Below are 26738 nucleotides of genomic sequence, written 5' to 3'. Positions count from 1 at the left end.
CATTCACCATGAAACCCCTACCTTGATTTGACTTTCCAAAATGCACAAACACACACTTATCTATATTAAACTCCATTTGCCATTTCTCAGCCCACTTCCCCAGCTGATCAAGATCCTGCTGCAATTTCTGATAACCTTCCTCACTGTCTGCACTACTGCCAATTTTGGTGTCATCAGCTAACTTGCTAATCATGCCTTTCACATTCGCATCTAAATTATTGATATAGATCACAAACAGTAATGGGCCCAGCACCGATCCCTGAGGCACTCCACTAGTCACAGGCCTCCAGTCTGACAAGCATCCTTCTACCATTACTCTCTGCTTCATACCATCATGCTAATTTTGTATCCAATTTGCCAGCTCACCTTATATTCTATGCAATCTAACCTTCCAGAGCTGTCTACCATGTGGAAGCTTATCAAAGGCATTACTGAAATCCATATAGACTATATCTACCGTCCTGCCCCCACCCCACTTCCTGGTCACTTCATCAAAGAACTCCAACAAATTTGTGAGGAATGATCTCCCACTCACAAAGCCATGCATAGCTTAGGTTATCACAAATAGGTCTGGAATTGTTTTCATGAGCTATGCCATAAATATGCTTAAGAAGCATTTAGATTATCATCCTGTACAGTAGGTGAATGATCCAATCCATTCTTCATTATCCTTTGACTTCACTCAATGATCAACAATTGCTTGCAAGCCAGACAGGATTTGTTAATCATTCATGTTTTGACAAAAATAACTTCGGGTCATTTAGAGAACTGAAGTTCATAAAACTCAAATGATTGAGTTTTGAACATACTATGTATTTTGGTATGTTGTGACTTCTGTAGAACGCAATAACCACTAGAGGGCTTTATTTGATGAGAAAAGAAAAATAGGACGCATTGATAGATTAAAAGACTACATTTATTCTTACTAATGACTTAAAAACCGGCATGAGTTCCTCCTACCTGTGAATGGTATCTGTTTACCAGCTCAGGTAAGTTTTTTTTAACTCTTGTCTCACATATCAGTTAATGTGACTGCATAGAAAAAAGCCAGTTTCAGGAAGTTAATACACTGTACTAAATTCCAGAATCTCATTTGGTAAAAAATTCAATAGTATTGTTACATTATTAATAATTTCCAAGATTTTACAGGTTTTGTGTGCTCATGATTTACAATTTAGCCTTCAGGACTGTGCAATTATTAAACTTTGTTTTGCCAAAGTGAAATCCACATACATAGTAGCCAGTATACTATGTATAACATTGTAACTCACTGACCTGAGCTCACCACCTCCCTTATTCCATTGGTTGTAGAAGAAGAGCTTTAAATTAGAGGAGACTTTTTTTGGAGAATGAAAATCTGTTTATGACAGACAGCAAAAATTATTTGCGACTCTCTCTTGAGTACAAAGAATTTTATGGCCTCAACGTTTCATAGGATGTTTACCACAAATCATGTCTGAGATCAGGTCAGCCAATCTCCCCCGTAATGAGCATCTATTATGAGAAGACTTTGGTACTGATGATTTAATAAAGTCTGGAGAATTGTTTATATTTTTCACTAGAATATTGTAGAATACATGCTGATAAAGTAGAAGTTTTTTTTAAGTTAGGAAAAGAGGCAGTTCAACTCATTTTACTCTTGCAGCTACAATTTTCTGGCCCAGATAATACGCATTTAAAAACATGATTTTTGTCTTGTGAAACAGATGAGTCAGCTATATAAATAATATGATACCTTCCTACTCCAGTTGAAAGTTGAATGTAATGTTTATGATGGTTGTAAATAGCAGAGCAGTAAAGTTACTAAATTCACAATAAAAAATTAAGAACGAAGATAACTAACTTCAAAAAAAGAATCAAAGGTCATAACAAATATTATCATGAAAACCATTAACTGCCATCTGTCAATGTCACCTGATTTTTGATTAAAGTGTCCAGTTAAGTAATTTGTACAATTATAAAATATTATTTTAAGCTAATTAAAAATAACTTGACATAGTGAAATGTCTCCTGATGTTTCACAAGGACTAGAAATTTATGACTTGAATCATTCATTCTTTCAAGTTAAGCAACGTTTTTAATAAGACAACAAGGTTTGAATTTTGAGCTTTCAGATTATTCAAGTGAAGTGACTTTGGAATAGTTTGCCTTCAGATTATTCTTAGATTTGACAAAAGTTATATTAAAAAGGAAGTTTGTAGATATCTGGAATCTAGAGTTGAATGTTATTATTATCCCATATGTAAAAAGAAGCCATTATTAACTGTTCATCTCTGCACATATTTAGTTACAAATCACACAACATCTGCTTCCAACAGGTTTAATTGGAAGCACTAGCTTTCTGAGCGCCGCTCTTTCATCAGGTGGTTGTGGAGTACACAATTGTAAAACACAGAATTTATAGCAACTGTTTACAGTGTGATGTAACTGAAATTATACATTGAAAAATACCCTGATTGTTTGTTAAGTCTCCCATCTGTTAGAATGACCATGATAGTTTCACATCTTTCATATATAAATCACAAAACTTTTTTTTTTAAAAAAGTTACATTCTCAGGTTAACTGTAACAATTGGTGTTAGCCAGATAATAAGTTGAAGGTGTTAGCCCCTGGTGTTCCCTTTCTGTGCCATAATGTTTAGACTGATTTTAATCTAAAAAGTGAGTTAACAGTCTTACAGGAATTCATGCAGTTTTTGAGCAAAGTACACTATAACTCTGCAAGTACAAATTCACCCCACAAATGTATATGTATATGTGTGCATGTGGGTTTTTATGTGTGTGTGTGTGTAGGTTAGGTACATTAGTCTAGAGTAAAGTAGTAGGGGAGTGGGTCTGGGTGGGTTATTCTTATTGGGCTTCTTATTCTTATTCTTCTTATTGGGCTGAAGGGCCTGTTTCCACACTGGAGAGATTCTATTAAAAGAAAATGCATTTCTGCGTTGCAAGCAAGAAAGCAATTTATTTGTTTCAAACCCTTTCCACTTAACAAGAAGTCCATCATAAATATATCAAAGTCTGTAATTTGATTTTGTTACATATTTTTGGGGGGAGGGCATATTATATTTGCAGATGGCCTAGACCAAGTTAGCATTCAGAATATCATGTGCTAATCCTCAGTACTGAGCTTACTTGTATTTTCTCACCTTGAAGTTCAAAGTTGATCCAAGAATTTGTCATGAACCAAACAATTCTCCATACAATTTCTGAATGGATACTTAACAGTGCCCCTTCTGTCATTTACATTTCACTGGATACTTATTGTAGTAAATCTTCTGGGCACTTGTCATTTTTTAATTCATGAAATTCCCAATGTTGGATGTTTTAATTAATGGTTAGATCTCATAAAATTAGAGGAAGTCTTTTTCAATTTAATAGTGGAAAGTGTTGGAGTAACCTAGCAGATCTGGTAGCATCTGTTGAGACTACCTTAGTTTGCTAAATTTACTGGCGCACTTCGTAGCAATAATGCGTTGACGGTTACATGGGAGTTAGGGACATTTTATTCCTGTGGTGAAATGAGAGGTGTTCTTGAAGTCACTCAATTGAATATTCATGTTAGTGTGCAGTGTTGTATTCACCACTCTGTGTTACATTGTTAAAGTTGTAAGCTCACTTGGCCTTTCATTCCATGCATTGTAAAAATAAACATTGCCTGAGATCTCTCTGAGATCAGCAGAAATAATGGAAAAGTAGTAGGTAAACTCAAAGCCTGGTAAAGGATCTTGTTGGCTAACACCTTGACGTGGACCCACAAGATGATGTGCTGAACCTGCCATTGAGGACCGTCATTTTCTTATTTTTACCATGTTCCAAATACCCATTCCCAGCATTACTCCCACTCTCCCACCCCCTACCCCCACCCTCTCTAAAAGTACAACTCCAAGTCCGAGCCTTTTCCCCACACCAAACATTCACATGTGTCTCTGGAGTCTTCATGACATGCAAATACATTACATGTTTAAATAAAACTGCCACATGATGGACTTCAAGCCTGCAACATCACAAACACACCATTGACATCATCTCTGCACTTCAACCTACTGGTGGGGAATTGAAATAGCAGTTGCTGCCAAATTCAGTCACCCTACAAAGTATATTTCTGTCTTTTCCATGTTCCATAAAATCTATTCCCCATTTTTCAAAATGCCCAAAAGTATGGTAGCTGACCATTATTATTTGATGTACCTTTTTTATATTATTCTTTTTAGTTCCATTATTAGATGATTCAATGCAGTGACAACCAAATGGGCATTTCCTGGTTTGTTTGCTAGTCAGTGTTAAATTTGATTAGCCTGATTTCTGAGATTTCAACATAACTCAGTAAAGACATATCATGAATTGTGAAATCATTAAGTACTGCTAATTTGGAACACCCGTGAATATGCAGCCACACAGGAGGTGCAGAGCCACGACAATTCCCAGTTCCACAAACCCAATCCAGGAGAATGTGAACCAGCTGTTACGATTGGGGCTCTGGTGTGGTGCGTGTTGTACTGGAGACAGACCTGCACTTCCAGAAAGACTGAAGGCAGCATAGATCTGCTGTGTGTGGAGACAGGCTATAGAAAATGCTTCACTTTCTGATCCAAGAATTTGTTACACCCTTAAAAAGTATCTCTTCACCCTTCACTCCCTTCACCCTTCTACACAGTCCCCATGCTCCTTTCTAACCAACGCATGTCATCTCTTGCCCTTTAATCCACACCCCCATTATCTTACAGCTGCCATGCCAACCTATGCCCCCTATCCACTCTCCATGAGCCCTTCATATCTTCCTTTGCAATGCCTCTCCCTCTACCGCCTCCATAACCCCTCACCCCTGCAGCCTCAATGTAAACTCATTCAGCAGACCTGAGGGCTCATGCTAAGATTAAATATAATGAAGTTTGTGTGTGTCTATTGGAGGATTCACTTTTTACAAAAAATTCTGAATGTACACAATCCCATTGATTGCATTAAAACACCTTCAATTACTTAATCCCTTTTGAAAACAAACATCTGTATTCGTAGCCCCATGCCAAAGCCTTTCTTAGCACTTGGACCTGTCAATCAAACAGTGAATGAACATACATCACATTGTGATAATGGTGGCTGGTGAAATCAATATGGCTTCAGAAATCTTATGCATAGTTGCCCCTCTGAATTACAAATATGCAAGTGTAACCTGCGGTAATTCTCACCACACGCATAGCCCACCTGATCACAGAAAGAAGGGGAACCTGGCTCAGGGATTAAACATCCCAGTTAAGGGTCTGAACAAATGGATTCAGGCCTCCATTATGACATTGGGCAAGCCTGACACCCTCTCAATCATGTGAAACATCAGGCCAGTTCTTTGTCACTGCTGAAGGGTTATCTTCTTATATTCCTACCAACAATACTTTGAACCTTTGCTGTTTTCTGCCTTGGAACCAATGTTAATTCTCATTTAATTTTGACCAGGTTGCCTGGATTTACTGCTTTTTCCAACACTTAAGGGTATTCCTTTTTGTCTTGGAGGAACTTACCCTGGTTGTAAGTATTTTGTCAGTTAGATCCAGATTGTGTGAGCCAGAAGAACCTTGACTGGTATAAGCTATACATCACACCTTCTTAAAATAGTTCAACAACTAGCCCTGAAAAAATTTCTATAGTTAAAATTTAATGAAAGGTCAAACTAATGATTTAGATGAAATATATAGACTCTGAACATCTTCCACGGTGCCTGCTGCTTTTGTTGTCATAGGATTTATTAATTATTTAATTCAATTTTTACAGCAAGATGAATTTCACTGGCAAATATACATTTGAGAGTGACGAGAACTATGAACAGTTTATGAAGGCTTTAGGTAAGGAAGCGTTTTGTGGTAATGACAGTACTTAGATCATATATGTATCAATGTAATAAAGTACACCATGCTTTTTGCAGGAAAACGTTAGTAAAAACAAATTTAATGGGTCATCTTGCAAAGAGTATCTGGCGCATTTTGTAATTTTAAAATGACACAGCACAGATCCAAAATTCCTGATTGTATTAGTTGTAATGAAATTATAGACGTAAATTTTAAAAAAGTAAATTTTCTATTATGTGCTATCCTGCCGGCTCATTTAGTTTATTCAATGATTATGTGATCCATATCAGCTAGAAATGTTTCAGTTTGATCGTCAGCCTGTGCTACCTTAACTGATCTCTGGTATGTTGGTTGTTATAACCAGCCTTCACCCCTATGATCAAAAAGGTCAGTTTTAACCATGTTTTTCAGCCTAATTGCAGTCAGCAAGCCCTGCTGAAAGTGAACATATGTGGATGTTGACTAACAATTGAATCAGGCAGTTAAGGATACTCCAGGTTGAAAATCTTACTGACATTCACATGCCAAATAAATTATGGTCACTAGGGAAAAGCAGCAGAGTGCAATTATCAAACTGTTAATAGCTTGTTTGTGCATTAGCAGAAGAAGGGGCATAAAAAGCAGCGTGCAAAAGAAAACAACTCATTTGGAACTTTTCTAAATATCATTGCTAATAAATCTCTCTTTTGGGCCCAACAAAACCATTCTCTTTTTGATTACCCTCCATCTCACTTCACTTTATTTACAACTCCCCCTACCCCCACCCTTATTCCTGAAGAAGGGTTATACCCAAAACATCGGACTTTTCTGCCTCCTGTTGCTACCTGGCTTGCTGTGCTCTTCCAGCCTCCTGTTTACCCATCATATACGTATAAACGTATATGGAAGTATAAACCATATACCTCACAACATTTATACTATTTGCTTCAATGGCCCTTTCTATTTTTAAACTATGTCTCACAGTTTATACACAGAGAAAGAGCAGATAATAAAAGGGATTTAGTGAGCTTGCAAAAAGATAAATAAAATTTTTGTATATCAGTCAAGAAAATGCAATGTCTTCCATTCTATTATTTTCCACAATGAAGGCTTTAAAACAACATGAGGACCAATAACTTCACATCTCATGACATAAAATAAGAAGTCAGGAACTAGTTCACTTACTTGACCTTGGGGAAGGGAATTTAACAAATTTCATTTGAAAGATACATTTTTATAAAATATAATAAGTCTGGCAATATTCTGATGATTTTTATTATAGTTTTGCCCGTCTAGAAATTTTTCGATTTGCAATTTCATTTTCTTAATCCCCTGCAGCTATTCTCTGTGGAGATCATGCCCTTTAAAATTAACTGTATAATAATTAGGCTCAATGCAAAAAACAACACAGGCAATGACTCAAAACACTCCTAGGCATGCTGAGGCAATAACAGTGAGCACTTTAATCCTCAGATTGCTAGCAGTCCAGTCTTGGTTTAAAATGAAAAATTTTCAACTCATGCAGTACTGCAACAAATCTGACATTAAAGAAATAAAATAATTCAAATGTCACTGGTAGTTTTATTTATATAATATTAATCCTGAACTTCAGAAATAGTCATTTCTCAAACATTCACATTAGCTCTGTGTTCCTTGTTATTTTTCTCCATTTTTCCCTTGTTTTTATTTGATCTGATTCCCTCTTCTCACCATTTGCCCATTTGTCTTCCCCTTGATCCATCAACTTCCCCATTTCTCATCTAGACTATGCTGCTTTCCTTTCTGTCCTTCCTCCCATCAACTAAATAACTCCTTTTCTGCACTCTCCTCCAATTTAATTACTTTTGTTACATTTGGCTTTGTGCACACACAGTTAGGCTAATTTCTCTACTTCTCAAATATCCATATTTGCCATGATACAAAGGTTGTTGCCATAGTTAAGATGTGCTAATAACAGCATAACTTTATAAAGAGTCTTTGATAGATTAAGTATGCGGCAAATGATTTTCAGTACAGCTAAGTGGGAGAAAACTACGTTGGGTAGATAAAGCAATATCTGAGTATTTCCAAATGGTGGAAAACTAAGTCTAAAGAGAATTAAGAGTCCATGTACACAAATATCGAAAATATGTTGATCTAAGTGGCAAACAAATTTATAAGACTAATGGAAAATTAACCTTTCTAACTAGAAGAAAATGAGGATGATTTGGTTCTCTGTTGGTTCTCTTGTATAAAGCCTTGTATTAACAGCATTATGGACAGCTCTGGGCACCATAACATATAAAGGACATATTTGTTTTGGAAAGTTTGCAAATCAGATTCTCCGTTACGTTACCAGAGCTTCAAGGATTACAATATGAACAGCAATTAAACTAACTAGATATATATTTCTGAAATGGGGTGATTTTGAAAGGAATTGATAGAGTATATAGAAAAAATAACTTTTTTTTCTAATGATGGGAAGGAGAAGATTACATGATCTTGCAGACAGAGTGAAGTCATTCAAGACAGAAATTGGAGAACACCTTTTTTGGAGCAAAATGGAACTGAAGTATGTACCACTCCTCTATAAAGCAGTTGATGTCAGCTTATTAGATTAGATAACTTACAGTGTGGAAACAGGCCCTTCGGCCCAGTAAGTCCACACCGACCCGCCGAAGCGTAACCCACCCAGACCCATTCTCCTACATTTACCCCTTCACCTAACACTACGGGCAATTTAGCATGGCCAATTCACCTAACCTGCACATTTTTTGGATTGTGGGAGGAAACCGAAGCACCTGGAGGAAACCCACATAGACATGGGGAGAATGTGCAAACTCCACACAGTCAGTCGCCTGAGGCGGGAATTGAACCCGGGTCTCTGGCGCTGTGAAGCAGCAGTGCTAACCACTGTGCCACCGTGCCGCCCACTAAACTTATCTTTGATAGAGTGGAAGTGGAAGAGATGTTTCCACTAGTAGGGAAAACTAGGACCTGAGGGCACAGGTGAAGGGTTTAGAACAATGAACAAAGAAAATTCCAAAACAGGAACAGGCCCTTTGGCCCTCCAAGCCTGTGCTGATCCAGATTCTCTATCTAAACCTGTCGCCTATTTTCTAAGGACCTGTATCCCTCTGCTCCCTGCCCATTCATGTATCTGTCTAGGTACATCTTAAATGATGCTATCATGCCCACCTCTACCACCTTCGCTGGCAACACACTCCAGGCACCCACCACCATCTGCATAAAGAATTTTCCACAAGTATCTCCCTTAAACCTTGCCCATCTTACTTTGAACTTATGAATCCTAGTAATTGAGTCCCCCACTCTGGGAAAAAGTTTCTTGCTATCCATCCTGTCTGTACCTCTTATGATTTTGTAGACCTCAATCAGGTTCCCCCTCAACCTCCATCTTTCCAATGAAAATAATCCTAATCTACTCGCCTCTCTTCATAGCTAGCGCCCTCCATAACAGGCAACATCCTGGTGAACTGCCTCTGCACCCTCTCCAAAGCATTCACATTCTTTTGGTAATATGGCAACCAGAACTGTACGCAGTACTCGAAATGTGGCCAAACCAAAGTCCTATACAACTATAACATGACCTGCCAACTCTTGTACTCAATATCCCATCCAATGAAGGAAAGCATGCCATATGTTTTCTTGACCACTCTATTGAGTGCGTTGCCATCTTCAGGGTACAATGGACCTGAACATCTAGATCTCTCTGTGCATCAATTTTTTCCAGGGCATTTACATTTACTGTATAGTTCACTCGAGAATTGGATCTTCCAAAATGCATCACCTCATATTTGCCCAGATTGAACTCCATCAGCTATTTCTTTGTTCAATCTATCCATATTCTGTTGCATTCTCTGACAGTCCCTTTCACTATCTGTTATTCCGCCAATCTTAGTGTCATCTGCAAACTTGCTAATCAGATAACCTATACTTTCCTCCAGAGCATTTATATATATATCACAAACAACAGTGGTCCCAACACGGATCCCTGTGGAACACCACTGGTCACAGTTCTCCATTTTGAGAAACTCCCTTCGACTACTACTTTCTGTCTCCTGTTGCCCAGCCAGTTCTCTATCCATCTGGCTAGTATATCCTGGATCCCATGCGACTTCACTTTCTCCATCAGCATACCATGTGGAACCTTATCAAAAGCCCTACTGAGGTCCATGTATATGACATCTACAGCCCTTCCCTCATCAATCAACTTTGTCACTTCCTCAAAGAATTCTATTAAGTTGGTAATACGTGATCTTCTCTGCACAAAACTATGTTGCCTAACACTGATAAGCTCATTTTCTTCTAAATATAAATAGATCCTATCCCTCAGCAGCTCCCCTACCACTACTTCCCTCACCATTCGATAATTACCTGGATTACCCTGCTCCCCTTCTTAATCAAGGGGGCAACATTAGCAATTCTCCAGTCCTCTGGGACCTCACCCATGTTCCAGGATGGTGCAAAGATATCTGTTAATGCCCAAGCTATTTCGTCTCTCGCGTCCCTCAGTAACTTGGGATAGATCTGATCCAGGCCTGCGGACTTGTCCACCTTCATGACTTTTAGAATGCCCAACAGTTCCTCCCTCCTTCTGCCGACTGTTTAGAACAGAGACGATGACAAATTACTTCAGTTGGACGGTGGTGCATTTGTAGAACCCATTGCCAAAGAAAGCTGTGGAGGCAAAGTCATTGAGTGATAGATAGGTTCTTCATTAGTAAGAGGATCAGAGATTATGGAGAGAAGACAGAAGAATGAGGTTAAGGAACAATTCAAACCATGATCAAATGGCGGAGCAGACCTGACAGGTCAAATGGCCTAATTGTGCCCCAATAACTTATGGTTTTATGGTCAAATAATAGTTTTATATCTGAAATCAATGGTTATTTTTTATCTACTCAGTGGTATTTAGACATATGGAGTTCAGGGATGTAGCTAGGTTACAGGTTAGCTACCGTCTCATTGATTGGCTGGAACAGGTTTGCTGGGTGAATAGGCAGAAGTGGGTACTGCAAATGCTGGAGATTAGAGTCAAGATTAGAGTGGTGCTGGAAAAGCACAGCAGGTAAGGCAGCATCCGAGGAGCAGGAAAATCAACATTTCAGACAGGAGCCTTCATCAGATTCATCACATTACCAAAAAACACTGTTACTATTCTTCAGGTCCATGTCTATTAAAACTAATATGGTATACAGGCAACTTGGCTCAGGCCAAAACAGCTGGCATTCGGAAAAAGGGAAGGAAATATCAATCCCATTGCCAGCCTGTCTTCTCAGCTGTCAACCTTGGAATTTACTGAGTGCTGCTGACAAGATCAGGAAAATGAGTCCTTTTGTCTTATTCCTAAACCAGAAGTATATTTACCTCACCAGTCTAACAAGTTGTCTCTCCATCTCCCATACTTTTATAACCTCTCGTTTGGTAGCACAGAGCTTAAACATTGCTGTAGAAAGAGAGAAATAAATAGTTATCCTTGTAGTATAAATTATTGTACCCTTTGAAATTTGATATTCTCACAATTCTGACCTGATGAGTGCAAGTAGAAAACTTCCATAATTTGCATTTTTCTTTCAGGAATACCTTAAAACTAATAAACAAAAATGTGCTCAAAGTAAATAAAATACATTTTTCGGTGACTTGGAGATAGCAAGGACTGCAGGATGTCAGAGTCAACAAAATGTAATGAAGCGTCCCAGCCGGAAACATTGACCTTCCTGCTCCTCTGATGCTGCCTTACCTACTGTGCCTTTCCAGCTCCACTTTTTATTTTACATTTTTCTTTCATTTCCCTATGATTTTTCTGCAGGGTTTGCTCACAGCAATTTCTAGAAATTTCTTCTTTAATACCTGGACATTCTAACACAATCTGGAGTAGATCATTATCCTAGTTGTGGCATGAGGGCACGCCCATACCTTTGTGAAGAATGAAACATGGTCACATTGGACTTGCTGTCATATGAACGCTGCATAACAGTTTTTGTAAGATTTGTTCTTGGCATGCAAATGTGGATGGTAATGTGCACATTGATTGTATGTCCCAAACTGATCTTGAACAAGTGGTGAACTCTCTTCTTGAACTATTACAGTCCATGTGATGCAGATACGATCAATATGAATAGCTTTATAATGGAGACCTAATGGGGGGAACAAATAAAATCAGTCTTGTTCGTCCACATTTGTTGTAAGGCCAGAACAGCAGCTGAAGGGCTGATTGACATCTAAAGAAACCTCCACAACTGAGTAACCAGTCTGCGAGTGAGAATCATAGAGGTTCTCTGGCATAGAAGGAAATTATACAACCTGTTGTGTCCGTACTGGCTCATCAAATGAACATCTTTACCTCGTAGCAATCTCCTGCATTTTAGACATACCATTGTACAATATTTCCTTCCAAATAATCACCAAATACCCTCTTGAAAGTCCTATTGAACCTGCCTCCATCATACTTATAGGCAATACATTACACACCCTAACTGCTCACTATATGAAAAAGATTTTTCTTGCAACACATTTGCTTCATTTGTACATCACTTTGAATCTGAGCCCTCTGGCTTTTGATCCTTTCACTAGTGAGAATAGTTTCTCCCTGTCTTCTCTATTACACAATTTTGTTAGCTTCTATAGATCTCCTCTTAAATTTCTCCTGTTCAAGGAGAACAGTCCCAACTTCTTCAATCAATTCTCATAACTGAAATTTTTCATCCTGGAATCATTCAAACCGTTCTGCAGTTTCTCTAATATGTTCACGCTCCCTTATAGTGACCTGGCCAGAAATTATTTGAATGTTGAACAGTTTTTTGCAGGACTGTTAGAAGTTGTTGCTTTAAAGATAAATTCCAATATTTCAAAGTCATCTCCAGGAAGCCAAAACCATCAGTACTTATACAGAAAAAAGCAAAAATGAATGTTTATGACAGTATTCAACATTGTCGGTTGTTTCCAATTCTTTGTTCTAATATGGCACTTATTATTCACTCCATAGGCGTACCTGATGATGCCATTGAGCGTGGGAAAACTTTGAAGTTTGACACAGAGATTGTTCAGAATGGAAATGAATTTACTTGGTCTCAAATCTATCCATGCCACACTACAACAAATAAATTTATTGTTGGCCAGGAGTCAGAAATTGAGACACTGAACTGTGACAAAGTCAAGGTAAATCTGCTTTTACTAGCTGATCAACTGAATTTCCTTTGGATTTCTAACTGTAAATGGTTAGTTTTGTTTGTTGTCATTGTGAAAGCCATTGTACACTTTGGTCAAGCATGCTGGTAAATATTTGATAAGCGATTTGGTTACATGTATAGACTGAGAGAAAAGAAATCCATCATGACAGCCAATACAGAATTTGTGAGACGCAAATACGTAGACATAAAAGAAACATGCATTGCAATATACAAAATCCAGTGATAAGAATAATAGAGGTGACGGTAGTGGCAATAATCCTGGGAGTTCCTTCCATCCTAGAGACCTTGTTCACGTTAATATGCAGTGAATGTGTCGATCATCCAGCTGGCGTTTTTGCTGCTGGTGCAATGAAACAGACTAAAGTAAATGCAATTCGGTCTACAGCTAATGTGTGAAAGGAGGCAAATCCACAGATGAATGTGTGCATTTAAATCCCAGTTCCAAAATTCAACCTACCAGTTAGTGGGTTTAATCTCATTGATCCTATTTTTAAACTCTTTCACGTGTTATATTATTCGAGCAAAGGTTTGGTGGGCACTCATTAACTGTATTCCAGCAGAGGTTTTATACCTGTGTCATATTTCTCAAAATATTTCCCAAAAGGTTCTCTTAATTTGTCACTAGAGTTTATGAATGTCAGTTGTCTTCAATGGATGTCAGTTGTTTATTATGAATATCCGCACAGGAATATAATGTTTAGTACAAAAAGTGGCATCAGTAGCATGACAGGTTGAATTCTCATACTGGTATTTCCTGATTAAAGTGGTGACAGAATTCAAAGTTTGTGCGAATATTCTCCCTCCCCCTCTGTGAGACTGACATAATGTCAGTCCTCAGACTCCTAGCCTCCAAAGGACAGTTTAAATCAACAATTCTGAAAAGTGTGAAAATAGGTAGGTCCCCTGGGCTGGATGGGATTTATCCTAGGATTCTCTGGGAAGCTAGGGAGGAGATTGCAGAGCCTTTGGCATTGATCTTTATGGCATCACTGTCTACAGGAATAGTGCCAGAAGACTGGAGGATAACAAATGGTGTCCCCTTGTTCAAGAAGGTGAGTAGAGACAACCCTGGTAATTATAAACCAGTGAGCCTTATTTCAGTTGTGGGTAAAATGTTGGAAAGAGTTATAAAATATAGGATTTATAATCATCTAGAAAGGAATAAGTTGATTAGGGATAGTCAACAAGATTTTGTGAAGGGTAGATCATGCTTATCAAACCTTATTGAGTTCTTTGAGAAGGTGACCAGACAGATGGACGAGTGTAAAGCAGTGGATGTGGTGTATATAGATTTCAGTAAGGTGTTTGATAAGGTTCCCCACAGTAGGCTATTGCACAAAATACGGAAGCATGGGATTAAGAGTGATTTAACTGTTTGGATCAGAAATTGACTAGCTGAAAGAAGACAGGGGGTGGTAGTTGATGGGAAAAGTTCATCCTGGAGTTCAGTTACTAGTGGTGTACTGCAAGGATCTGTTTTGGGGCCACTGCTGTTTGTTATATTTATAAATAACCTGGAGGAGGCATAGAAGGATAAGTTAGTAAATTTGTGGATGACACCAAGCTTTGTGGAGTTGTGGATAGTGCCAAAAAATGTTGTCGGTTACAAAGGGACATAGACAAGCTGCAGAGCTGGGCTAAGTGGTAACAAATGGAGTTTAATACAGAAAAATGTGTGGTGATTCACTTTGGAAGGAGCAACAGGAATACAAAGTACTAGGCTAATGGTAAGATTCTTGGTTGTATAGGTGAGCAGAGAGATCTCTGTGTCAATGTACATAGATCCCTGAAAGTTGCCACTCTGATTGAGAGGTTGTTAAGAAGGCGTACACTGTGTTCGCTTTTATTGGGAGAGGGGTTGAGTTTCAGAGCAATGGGGTGATGTTGCAGTTATACAAAACTCTGGTGTGGCCGCACTTGAGTATTGCACATAGTTCTGGTCAGCGCATTAGAAGAAGGTTGTGGAAGCTTTGGAAAGGGTTCCGAGGAGGTTTACTAGGATAATCCCTGGTATGGAGGGAAGGTCTTATGATGAAAGGCTGAGTGACTTGAGGCTATTTTAGTTAGAGAAGAAGGTTGAGAGGTGACTTAATTAAGACATATAAGATAATCATAGGGTTAGATAGGGTGGACAGTGAGAGCCTTTTTCCTCGGATAGTGATAGCTAGCAAGAGGGGACATGGCTTTAAATTGAGGGGTGATAGGTTTAGGACAGATGTCAGTGGTAGTTTCTTTACTCAGAGAGTAGTAGGGGCCATGGAATGCACTGCCATCCAATAGTAGTAGACTCGTCAACTTTCAGGGCATTTAAATGATCCTTGGATAAACATATGGATGAAAATGAAATAGTGTAGGTGAGATGGACTTCAGATTGGTTTCACTGTCAGTGCAACATTGAGGGTCGAAGAGCCTCTACTATGTTGTAATGTTCTATGTTCTGTGTTAATTGTTTTAAAATTGCTTTGGGCGCTTTCATTAGAGTATACTGAGTATGAATATATAATGTGTGATCCTTTGTTCGCATTTGGTTGGACTGGTCCCTATCAGTGATATCTTTCTTTCTATAGCATATGGGAGAGTATTATGATATCCCTTCCAGTTCCTTTCTTTATAATGCCACTGTTTTCTTCAAAAGTTCTGAATCCCATTCTATCACTAGGAATGATTGGGATTCTTAGCAGTAAGCCTTGGATCTCTTTGATATGCTGGGGAGCAACTGTCATTGGACATGCCAAGGTTAATTGCCTCAGTGTGACATTCCTGCCCCATTTACTGTAGCTTGATAATTAATGAGTTCCCTTCTCTCACACTTATTAGTTACGGATCATGATTTACCCTTATATTTTCCTGTCCCTCATCCCATTATCCTACGAGTCAGGTGTGAGTATAGTAATTTCAATGGGGAAGGGCGCCACTCCAGTGGTTGGATCCCGAAAATATCTATTATTATCGGCATTAATTCATGGTGGACATTGTCTAACAAAATTTTGCCTATGGGCTTAATTACCAGTCTGTTACATGAACCTGGAATGCTTGTGAGACAAGCTGTGGAAAGAGCCTTTACTACTGGCCTTGGTCGAGTTTTTAGTTTCATATTCTAGAAATTCTCCCTGCTGGGGCTTCCCAGGGCATTGTTTGCTGAATTTGAATCCTTTGTCCAGGCTGTGCTCGACATCTCACTATCATGCACCCATTTACAGTGAATCCTCACCACTCATCCATGATCCCTGATTCATGAAACAAAATGTAGAACACTTTTTGGGTTTTCTGTACACCATAAATTGATTATTACATCAGAAATTAACCAATTTCATGAATACCTTGGTTTCCTATTTGCCCATGCAACATGTTTAAATTAAGCAATAATACTTATACATAACAGAAATAAAAGGTTTCATTGTTGCCTTGGAGTATTTTCTCTATCACAGTTCCTAAAACAGATCAAGACTAATTCCTATCAGTATCATTGTTCAGCATCTGACTCATATTTTAAGCAACATTACTCAATTGTTAAATTGTGCCCCATTCCTCGCTCCCCTTTCCTTTGACATGTGTGATGGGTGATTCTTGGGCTTCAGTAAATGTTGACAATTGAGTCAGGGTTGTACGGGTTGTATCCATTATCCAAGGTCTGGGGAGTCTGCATCCTATTGGAGATTCTGGATCAGTGGTGCTGGAAGAGCACAGCAATTCAGGCAGCATCCGAGGACAGGCAAAATCGACGTTTCGGGCAAAAGCCCTTCATCAGGAATAAAGGCAGAGAGCCTGAAGCGTGGAGAGATAAGCTAGAGGAGGGTGGGGGTGGGGAGAGAGTGGCATAGAGAGGAAATGACCTGGGAGTTGCAGTGGGAGAGGGACTCCCTGAGATTCTTGTAGAGAGAGGAGGAAACTTCTTCAAGGCAGGCATCCTTGCAAGAGGATTCGCAGTAGGGTTAAAATCAACGAGGTAAAAACAATGACTGCAGATGCTGGAAATGGTGCAGTCATTGTTTTTACCTCGTTGATTTTAACCCTACTGCTACCCCTAGGTGGAGAGACTGGTTGGGAATGTGGTGTATAGCTTGAAAGGAAGTCAGCATCAGACTTCTTGTCCCTGGTGGCATTCGAGAATGGGAGGGGGTGATCTTGAGATTCAAATGTCGGGTTTGAGGGGTTATCAGGATCCTCCAGCTGTCACCTTGTTTCAGACCCCATTTGCCGAAGTGGGTGTGAAAGTGATGGGGTTACTTTGAGGGGCACAGGACTTCATTTGGTTTACATGGTATTACCCTGTTGTACCTGAATCCAACAAAAGTTTATAAAGCAAGGGTTTAACTTGGGGAAATTGGGGGACTAGGAAGGATCAGGCTGACAGATTTGGAGCATAATTTGTTGCCCTACCTCATTTCTGAGGGGTAAGTGTTGCCATTGAGATAAACACAACTTTATTTTTCTTTTGTCTTGTGCCCATTTTTATGGCTGTGGCCATTTCCACAGTTATGTTTTCCAGTAGGGTGTGGGCAGTAGGTTTGTGTGTGAGGGCATCTATTTTGAGTTCATAGAATCCCTCCAATGTGGAAGTGGGCCATTCAGCCCATCGAGTCCACACTGATCCTCTGAAGAGCACCCACACAGACCCATTCCCTCACCCTATCCCCACAACCCTGCATTTTCCATGACTAATCCACCTAACCTATACATCTCTAGACACTATGGGCAATTTAGCATGGCCAATCCATCTAATCTGCACATCTTTAGACTGTGGGAGGAAATGTGAACACCTAAAAGACACCCACTCAGACATGGGGAGAATGTACAAACTCTATACAGACAGTTGCTCAAGAGTGGGATCGAACCTGGGTCCTCAGCAGTGTGCGGCAGCAGTATTAAACACTGAGCCACATGCCGCCATTCTGATTGGTCCAAGCATAATAGAAGTATCAATTCATGCATTCAATGATCCGACTGGATTGGGGGTTGGAAGCGTTGTGAACATTTTGATTGATGCCAAAGAACACCATAACTTCTTGCATAACATGTCCGATGAAGTGGGTGCCCACATCAGACTCAACACTTGGGGAAGGCTCCACTTTGTGAAAATCTGTTGCACTAAGACTTTAGTCTTTACTGAGTTTGTGTGTGTGCGGAATGCTTCAATTTGGTAAAGGTATCAATGATAACTAGAACTTATTTGAATTCCCCTGAACAGTTTGGTACGGTCCCTTGTAGTCAAGCTGAAGGTTGATTCAAAAACCCTCTACTGGTCACATGTGTCTTAAGTTGCCCTTGTTAGGTTACTGGTGTAGGATGTTCTGTGTACATATATATGTGATGTCAAGATTGGGCCACCAGCACAGATCTTTAATCCTATCCCAGGTGAAATTGATTCCTTGATGTCCATGGACATCATGAAGTTCAAAAATTATTTGATTATGGTCACAACATAGCGATTGTCCTTTAAAACCAGGCCACCTTGATCAAAATTTTACTTTCCCAATTTTTATAGTTACCTGAATATTTTCCTTGGAGGATATGGTTCAAATCTGGGTCAGAAGTCTGAGCATGTTTAAGATCCTCAATGTGATTGTCTGTTTGACTGTGATTGCTATGGTTTGCATTGGTTCAGGGATTGGTGGCTGTCAGGATTGTCCTTGTCGAACCCCTTGCTTGGTCAGTTTGTCTGTTTGAATGTATCAAGCTGGGGAAGTTTTACTTCGATGATCCCCTAACTCTGCCCTTTCCTTGCTGGAAAACACATTTTAGCAGAGGTATAGATGGGGAGGGCTTTCTGTCTGGATAGATAGAGCCCGGCTTTCACGTGGGAAGAAGTCTGTGAAGTTGTTGCAAATGCCCATGCTGATGGAACGGATGTTTAGTGATGGCAGGAGCTGTTCCTGATTAGCTACAACCTACGTAACTTTAACAATCTCGGAGACTTGTGCACTTCTGTGGCTAGGGATCTTTAAAGCTATTTCCTTCATGGGTTCCCTCTGCAATCCTCAACCTCTAAGCCACAGCCTGTTTTCTTGATCCTATTCTCAATCATCAATGAAAATTTTCAGCAGCTGTTTTGATCCCCTGTCCAGTTGACCTCCCTTTAATTTGGATAGAAATGGCACTTTGGGGTTGTTGATAGCTATAATTTGGCACTGGTGTCCATCACAGCTATTGTTGAGGTTGTCTGATAAAAAGGCAAGTTCTTGGATGCATTTAACGCTGACGTTGGCGCATGAGGGTCCACCTTACTGTGTGGATCGGGCTCACCATGCATGAGATTAGATTCCCTACAGTATGGAAACAGGCCCTTTGGCCCAACAAGTTTACACTGACCCTCCAAAGAGTAACCCATCCAGACCCCATTCCCCTACCCTATATTCACCCCTGACACTGGGCAATTTAGCGTGGCCAATTCACCTGACCTGCACATCTTTGGACGGTGGGAGGAAACCGGAGCACCCGGAGGAATCCCACACAGACACGAGGAGAACATGCAAACTCCATACAGACAGTCGCCCAAGGCTGAAATCAAACCTGGGTCCCTGGTGCTGTGAGGCAGCAGTGCTAACCACTGAGCCACCGTGCTGCCCTCTAACAGTAATTGGATAGGGGCAAGTATGGTGAGGGGGTTTAAGCCAACAATATATGAAAAGTGAGGATTAGAGTGGTGCTGGAAAAGCACAGCAGGTCAGGCAGCATCCAAAGAACAGGAAAATCGACATTTCGGGCAAAAGCCCTTCATCAGGACTTTTGCCCAAAACGTCGATTTTCCTGCTCCTCGGATGCTGCCTGACCTGCTGTGCTTTTCCAGCAGCACTCTACTCTTGACTCTGATCTCCAGCATCTGCAGTCCTCACTTTCATCTAATATATGAGAAGTGTTGAACTGTCCAGAAAACTGCCAATAAATGTCACTCACGGACGGAGAAGCCATGCTCAACCAGGGTTAAAAACCTAGAAGCACATGCTACTAATCTAAATCTGTTGTGTCATTTCTGTAGCAGAACAGAGTAGTGTCAGTGGTTGCTACCGACTGTGCAAAAGGTAATTCAGGGTCAGACACTTGCAAGGCTGGTGCTCTTGCTAAAGTTTGACATTTGTATGTTTTTCTGTCCAGTTACGAACATTCTCCAAATTTGAGGAAAGACATTCAGGCTATTGAGGGAGTGCAGCGGAGGTTCACGACGTCAATTCCTGGAATGGCGGGATTACCTTACACTGAAAGACTGGAGAGACTGGGCTTGTATACCCTTGAGTTTAGAAGACTGAGAAGGGATCTGATTGAGACATATAAGATTATGAAAGGATTGGACACTCTGGCAGCAGGAAACATGTTTCCGCTGATGGGTGAGTGCCGAACCAGAGGACACAGCTTAAAAATAAGGGGTAGACCATTTAGGACAGAGATGAGGAGAAACTTCTTCACCCAGAGAGTGGTGGCTGTATGGAATGCTCTGCCCCAGAGGGCAGTGGAGGCCCAGAGTCTGGATTCATTTAAGAAAGAGTTGGATAGAGTTCTCAAGGATAGTGGAATCAAGGGTTATGGAGATAAGGCAGGAACAGGATACTGATTAAGGATGATCAGCCATGATCATATTGAATGGTGGTGCAGGCTCGAAGGGCAGAATGGCCTACTCCTGCACCTATTGTCTATTCAGTCCTGTGAAATAATGGGCTTTGGAGGCTTGCTTTTTCACATTTTTGAGGTGAGTTGCAACTGTCAGTGCCATTATTGAGGTGACTCTATTTGGCTCCCAATAGTCAATGGTCAGCCTCCAGGACACATCAGGTTTTTAGACAGTCATAGTCATAGAGATGTACAGCACGGAAACAGACCCTTCGGTCCAACTCATCCATGCCAACCAGATATCCTAAATTAATCTAGTCCCATTAGTCAGCATTTGGCCCATATCTCTCTAAATCCTTCCTATTCATATATCTATCCAGATGTCTTTTTAAATGTTTTAATTTTACCAGTCTTCATCATCTCCTCTGACGGTTCATTTCACACACACTCCACCCTCTGTGTGAAAAAGTTACTACTTAGGTCCCTTTTAAATCTTTCCCCTCTTATCTTAAACCTATGCCCTCTAGTTCTGGACTCCCCCAGTCTGGGGAAAAGACCTTCACTATTTACTCTATCGATGCCCCTCATCATTTTACATCCTTTTGTAAGGTCACCCTTCAGACAAAATAGCCCCAGCCTATTCAGCCTCTCCCTATCACTCAAACCTGGCAAAATCTTTTCTGAGCCCTTTCTAGTTTCACAGCATCCTTCATAAATGAGGGAGACAAGAATTACATGCAATACTCCAAAAGTGGCCTAACTAACATCCTGTATAGCTGCAACATGACCTCCCAACTCCAACACTCAATGCACTTTCCAATAAAAGCAAGCACAGCAAACACCTCCTCACTAACCAATCTACCTAAGACTCCACTCCCATGCCTCTTTGTTCAGCATGTTATGGTCCAGGCCAGACCCCCTCAAAACATTTCAAGCAAGCAGCCTGGACCCTAACTTTGCTAATTGTTTTAAGCAGGTGTATGATGGATACTCCAGGAGGGTTGCAGCTGGTCAAGCCACTTAGTTTTAAACAAAACAAAGTTTATTTACACCATTACCGAATGAAACACAAACAACAGAGAACCAAATAACCTGACACATCTGAAAACCCAACAGATAATCCCAATTTAATGATGCTGTTGTAAATATTTGCAACAACCCCCATAAACACTCCTTGACACAAAAGGTAAAATCAAACACAGGGTCTTACAGAGAGAGAGGAGGATCAGCATGGACTTGCTCCTCTTGGGTCCAGGAGCTTCACAACTGCCTGTCTGCTTTCAGTGAATAGCCAGACTGCCAAAAAAATCAAACCAGAGAAAGCTGAGTTGGGAGAACTGGCCACTCCCCTTTCATTGAAAAAGTGTTTTTTTTTCAACTTAAAAGCCTGTTGTCTGAGGCAGTATCTGATAGCTTTATTCAAATTGACCCGAAAACCCTTCCAAGCCAGACTTTTCAGAATCGCTGCTTTTACCACCTTTCTGAAAAGAAAGCCAAGGACAACATAATCTTGTTAAAGGAGTAGCATCATCACAAGCAACACTCCTCAGGACCTTACTATTAAGTGTAAAGGTCCATGATTTGCCTTTCCAAAATGCAGCGCCTCGCATTTATCTAAATTAAACTCCATCTGCCATTCCTTGGTCCACCGGCCCAACTGATCAAAAGCCCATTGTACTCTGCGGTAACCTTCTTCACTGTCCACTACACCTCAACTTTTAGTGTCATCTGCAAACTTACAAACCATAACTTCTATGCTCACATCCAAATCATTTATATAAATGACAGAAAGCAATGGACTGATCATCGATCTTTGTGGCACATCGGTACTAAGTTAGCCTGGAGCAGTGTTTTTAAGAGCAGTAAGACTGTGCTATTTTAGGGTCTGTAGATTGTTAAGGTGCAAAGATGGCTTTCAGCAGAGTGATGTACGCTTCCTGTATGATGTGGAAGATTAGGGAGAGTTTCCATGTTACTGATAATTATGTCTGCAGGAAGTGTGCTTGTTTGTGAATCCTAACAGATCACATGGATCAATTGGAGTGGCAGTTAGAGGCAATGAGGAATTTACAGGAGCTATGGGGTGTGATGGATGGCAGTTGCAGGAAAGGAGATAAACTAAAGACACAGCCAGGTAGATGGGTGATCTCCAGGAAAGATACAGGAGGGAGGCAGGTAATGCAGGGGTCTTCTGTGGCTATCCCCATCTCAAACAAGTATGCTGTTTTGGAAAATGTAGGAGGTGATTGACTCTCAGGGGAATGAAGTACTGACAGGCAGGTTCCTGGTACCGAGACTGGCTCAAATGTAACGAGGTGTAGGCCTGGTTCCAAGTGGTCAATTGTAATAGGGAACTCTCTAATCATAGGCACACAGACATGTCTGCGGCCAACAGTGATTCATCAGAATGGTGTGTTGTCTCTTTGGTGCCAGGATCAAGGATATCTCAGAGAGGGCTGTTATGAAGGGGAGGTCGACCCCCTCTGATAACTAAAACCCAAACACCCAGAGAGGCTTACTTTGCCTCGTAATCTGTTAAAAGAAGTGTGAAAAGTGGTATAGCCTACCTCTCACCCCCACCCCCCCAATCTGTTACAAAGGAGTGGTTAAATAAAATAAAATCCTTTCCCTCACTCTATAATCAACAAGTAACAATTTATTTATCTAACTCCAACAGTGAACAAATTAACAGAACTACTAACAAACCGAATACTTCCTCGCTAACTGATAACTATTCTCTAATAAAACAAAATCCTAATGGTATGCTGTCTCAATAAATACAAGTCCCACTTTATATAATAAAACAAAGAATTTAGTCTCTTGAAATTTCAACTAGGATACATCTTCCAGAATGTGCCTTGCCCTCTCTGCTGGTCTTCTCTCAGGAACACCTCCTCTTTTGAATTCTTGTATCAGTTCTTCTGTCAGGATGTTGTCTATGTGAATTCTGTTGTTTGGAATATTAGCTAAGAATGCTTTCTGAGAGCTGAAATGTGTCATTTCTTGGGCAGATGACAGTTGGTTCTCATCGATTTTCCAAATGCCCTTACCTTTATACCCTTGATGACTTATTAATTTCTTTACAATCAGATTGATTCCAGCTCGTCATAACCATCAGATTTACATTTATTTTGTTTTTAATATATAAGGGGTTAATTTAAATTGATTGGCTAAATTTAAAAATACTTGGTTTTTAAATTTTTTTCCACACAAAATGTTTCAGGTTAGGCAGTCTCTGTGCACCTGCGCTTTAAACTGCAGTTCAGGCATCCATTTGAACTCTAAGCCCAAAAAGCTACCTTTTAAGGGGACTGTGCAATGCTCTCCCCCACTTTACAATATTACACATATCAACTTCATAACAGGATGGAGAATATTCTCAAAGGTGAGAGGGACGAGCAGGAGGTTTTTGTACACATTAGGACTAACATCATAGGACAAGATTCTGAGAAAAGAAGATAGGATATTAGGCCAGAATTTAAAAATGAGGTCCTCGAAGGTAGTAATATCTGGAATACTCCTGGTTCCACAGGCACGTGAGGGTAGAAATAGGAGGATAGAGCAACTGGATGCATGACTGAGGGGCTAGTGCAGGGGAGAAGAATTCACATTTTTAGATCATTAGAATCTATTCTGGGGTAGAAGTGACCTGTATAAGAAGAACAGATTGCACCTGAATTAGATAGGGACTAATATACTAGCAGGGAGATTGGCTCGAGCTGCTCAGGACAATTTAAACTAGGGATGGGATACGAACAAAGGGGTAACAATGGAGAAAATAGGGCCCCTGAAAGATCAGCAAGACCGCCTACATTGTGAAACTGGAGGAGATGGGTGAGATACTAAGTGAGTATTTTGCATGAGTATTTACTGTGGAGAAGGATATGGAAGATAGAGAGCGTGGGGAAATAAATAGTGACATCTTGAAAAATGTCCATATTACAGAGGAGGTGCTGGACATCTTAAAATGTATAGAGTTGGATAAATCTCTGGGATCTAATCAGGTATACCCTAGAACTCTGTGGGAAGCAAAGGAAAAGATTGCTGCCCCCCCACCTTGCTGCGATATTTGAATCATCAATAGGCACAGGTTAATTTTTTGGAATTCTGGAGGTTGGCTAAGGTAGTGCCACTGTTTAAGAAAGGTAGTAAGGAAAAGTCAGTTTACTATAGACTGGTGAGCCTGACATTGGTGGTGGGCAAGTTGTTGGAGGGTATCTTGAGGGACAGGGTTTGCACGTATTTGGATAGTTAAGGACTGATTGAGCTTTGCATGTGGAAAATCGTGTTTCACTTAATTGATTGAGTTTCTTGAAGAAGTAATGAAGAGGATTTATGAGGGCAGAGCAATGGATGTGATGTATATGGACTTCAGTAAGGCATTTGACAAGGTTCCTCATGGTAGACTGATTAGCAAGGTTAGATCATATGGAATACAGGGAGAACTGGCTCGAAGGTAGAAGACAGAGGGTGGTGGTGGAGGCTTGCTTTTCAGACTGGTGGTCTGAGTTAGTTTCTTCCCTAAAAGTGACAGGTAATTGGAGGTAACCAGTTAGGATATTTAGATAGACATCCGGAAACAAGTTTGTTCTCTTGTAAAGAAACTTCAGGAACGTTATCAAATGCACCAATCACTGCTTATAATAAGTGAGTGTGTGCTGTGTGATTAGGTTGATCTCATGGTTTCCCCATAGTTAGTACTTGCAATTAAGCTGAGACCAGAAGATCTTAGTTGTTTGGAGTTTGAAGCAGAGATGAAATAAAGACTCCTAAAACAGGAATCCAACTCTGTATCTACCAGCAAGTTTCATTGTTTTTTTAACACAATGTGGACAGCAAATCAGGTAACCTATCATTCTCCAATCTGCAACAACCTTTTTTGATTTACAGGTAAACACTAAGATGATCACGGTCTAAATATACAAAAATGGAATCTATTTCTGAATACTAATCTGAGTGTTGACATAGAAGTTGGCCATATTCTTTAGAAAGTGAACAGTGCAGTACAATCAATATTAAAGTTTTATTCACTCCATGTTATCTCGAATAAATGAAGTTTGGAGATTATTGGAAATAAACAAAATCTACTATAAATAAATTTAAATAAACATATGGATATATGTATTTATTCTACTGCCTATATAATTAACGCAGCATATAAGTCAGAGCATTCCAGAGTCCCATGCTCTATGATGCTGCTCTCAAGGACAATAGTTACTTTCCAAAAGGGAATTAAAGTTATCAGCTAGAACTCTATTCCAGTACTGCTATTCAACACATACACAGATATAGATACATAAAGACATAGCTTATGTTGATGACACCATATCTCTTGATCCTAACTCCAATAGGATTCAGTATCGCATCTTCAAGAGACATCCTGCCAATCCCATATTCTATAACTTTGTAGAAACATTCTTCCCCAGAGATTAGTTAGAATATAGATTTCACGGTCACTTGAGTTAGAGGTGAATAGCATTTAGGGAAAGCTAGATAAGCTCTTGTGGGTGGGATGGGGGGAGGTGGAGAGAAGGAAAAGTTGAGTATGATGATGAGGATAGATGGAAGGAGATTGGGGAAGGCATGGGTGGAACATAAATGACAGCACAGACCAGGTGGGCTGAATTGTCTGTTTCTGTGCTACAAATTCTGTGCAATAATTGAGAAAAGGTGCTTTTGGTTTACTCCAGGTCACAGTACACCAAGACGGAGGAAAACTCCTCATGAATTTTCCTAAGTATATTCATACTGCCACAATTGAAGGAGAAAAACTGGTTGAAGTAAGTATTCAGTTACATTTTAAATGTTCATTTAATATTTTCCAAACATGTTGTTTTATTGTGCAATGAATCCTTCGACTAAAGACTAAATTTCTTCTTGCATTCAGAACTCAGTGTGTGATGGGATCACTTTAAAAAGATTCCACAAGAAAACAGTTTAAGATGAGGAAGACTGGTGTTTCCAAGAATCACTGCTGATGCTAAAATTACTTTGTATTCAATAAACATGTGTCCAAATAAAGGAAATGTCTATACCACAGCTCAAAATGTATGATTCAAGTAAGCCAAAAAAGAGGATTTCTGTTTGTCTTTTTGTTCGCTGAAAATTGAATAATTACCACTGCTTCTTATCAATATGGTATTAAAAAATGGCACGAAAATAGACAGAAACTATAAAAGTGAGGCAGCTTAATT

The 26738-nt window shown here is 39.9% G+C and overlaps 2 protein-coding genes across 5 annotated transcripts in view; one reads left to right on the top strand and one right to left on the bottom strand.

Moving 5' to 3' along the window:
• ccnjl (cyclin J-like) overlaps positions 1-26738 on the bottom strand; it is a 270390-nt gene that overhangs the window by 106775 nt on the left and 136877 nt on the right. The window contains exon 6 of one of the 4 annotated variants that reach the window (XM_087995452.1): positions 11180-11258. The exons of the other annotated variants lie outside the window; for them this stretch is intronic. Within the exon in view, the coding sequence (XP_087851578.1) occupies positions 11220-11258 (39 nt within the window). The 3' untranslated portion in view covers positions 11180-11219. Of the gene's footprint in view, positions 1-11179; positions 11259-26738 lie in introns of those variants that run through there. 4 annotated transcript variants of the gene reach the window in all.
• LOC122556757 (gastrotropin-like) lies at positions 837-26621 on the top strand. The gene is made up of 5 exons (XM_043703873.2): positions 837-989; positions 5760-5830; positions 12798-12970; positions 26235-26324; positions 26432-26621. Exons 1-5 carry the CDS (start codon positions 967-969, stop codon positions 26483-26485), a joined length of 411 nt encoding a protein of 136 aa, XP_043559808.2. The 5' UTR covers positions 837-966; the 3' UTR covers positions 26486-26621.

This window comes from Chiloscyllium plagiosum, unplaced genomic scaffold (assembly GCF_037043375.1).
Source record: "Chiloscyllium plagiosum isolate Xiang-an unplaced genomic scaffold, Cpla_swu_hap1 HiC_scaffold_16, whole genome shotgun sequence".
Taxonomy (NCBI): domain Eukaryota; kingdom Metazoa; phylum Chordata; class Chondrichthyes; order Orectolobiformes; family Hemiscylliidae; genus Chiloscyllium; species Chiloscyllium plagiosum.
This window is presented reverse-complemented; position numbering and strand designations above follow the sequence as displayed.

Coding starts and splice junctions, on each gene's coding strand:
- LOC122556757 (XM_043703873.2), top strand. CDS start 967: ATGGTATCTGTTTACCAGCTCAG. Junction 12,971..26,234: donor TGAACTGTGACAAAGTCAAG/GTAAATCTGCTT, acceptor GGTTTACTCCAG/GTCACAGTACACCAAGACGG. Junction 26,325..26,431: donor AAGGAGAAAAACTGGTTGAA/GTAAGTATTCAG, acceptor TCTTGCATTCAG/AACTCAGTGTGTGATGGGAT.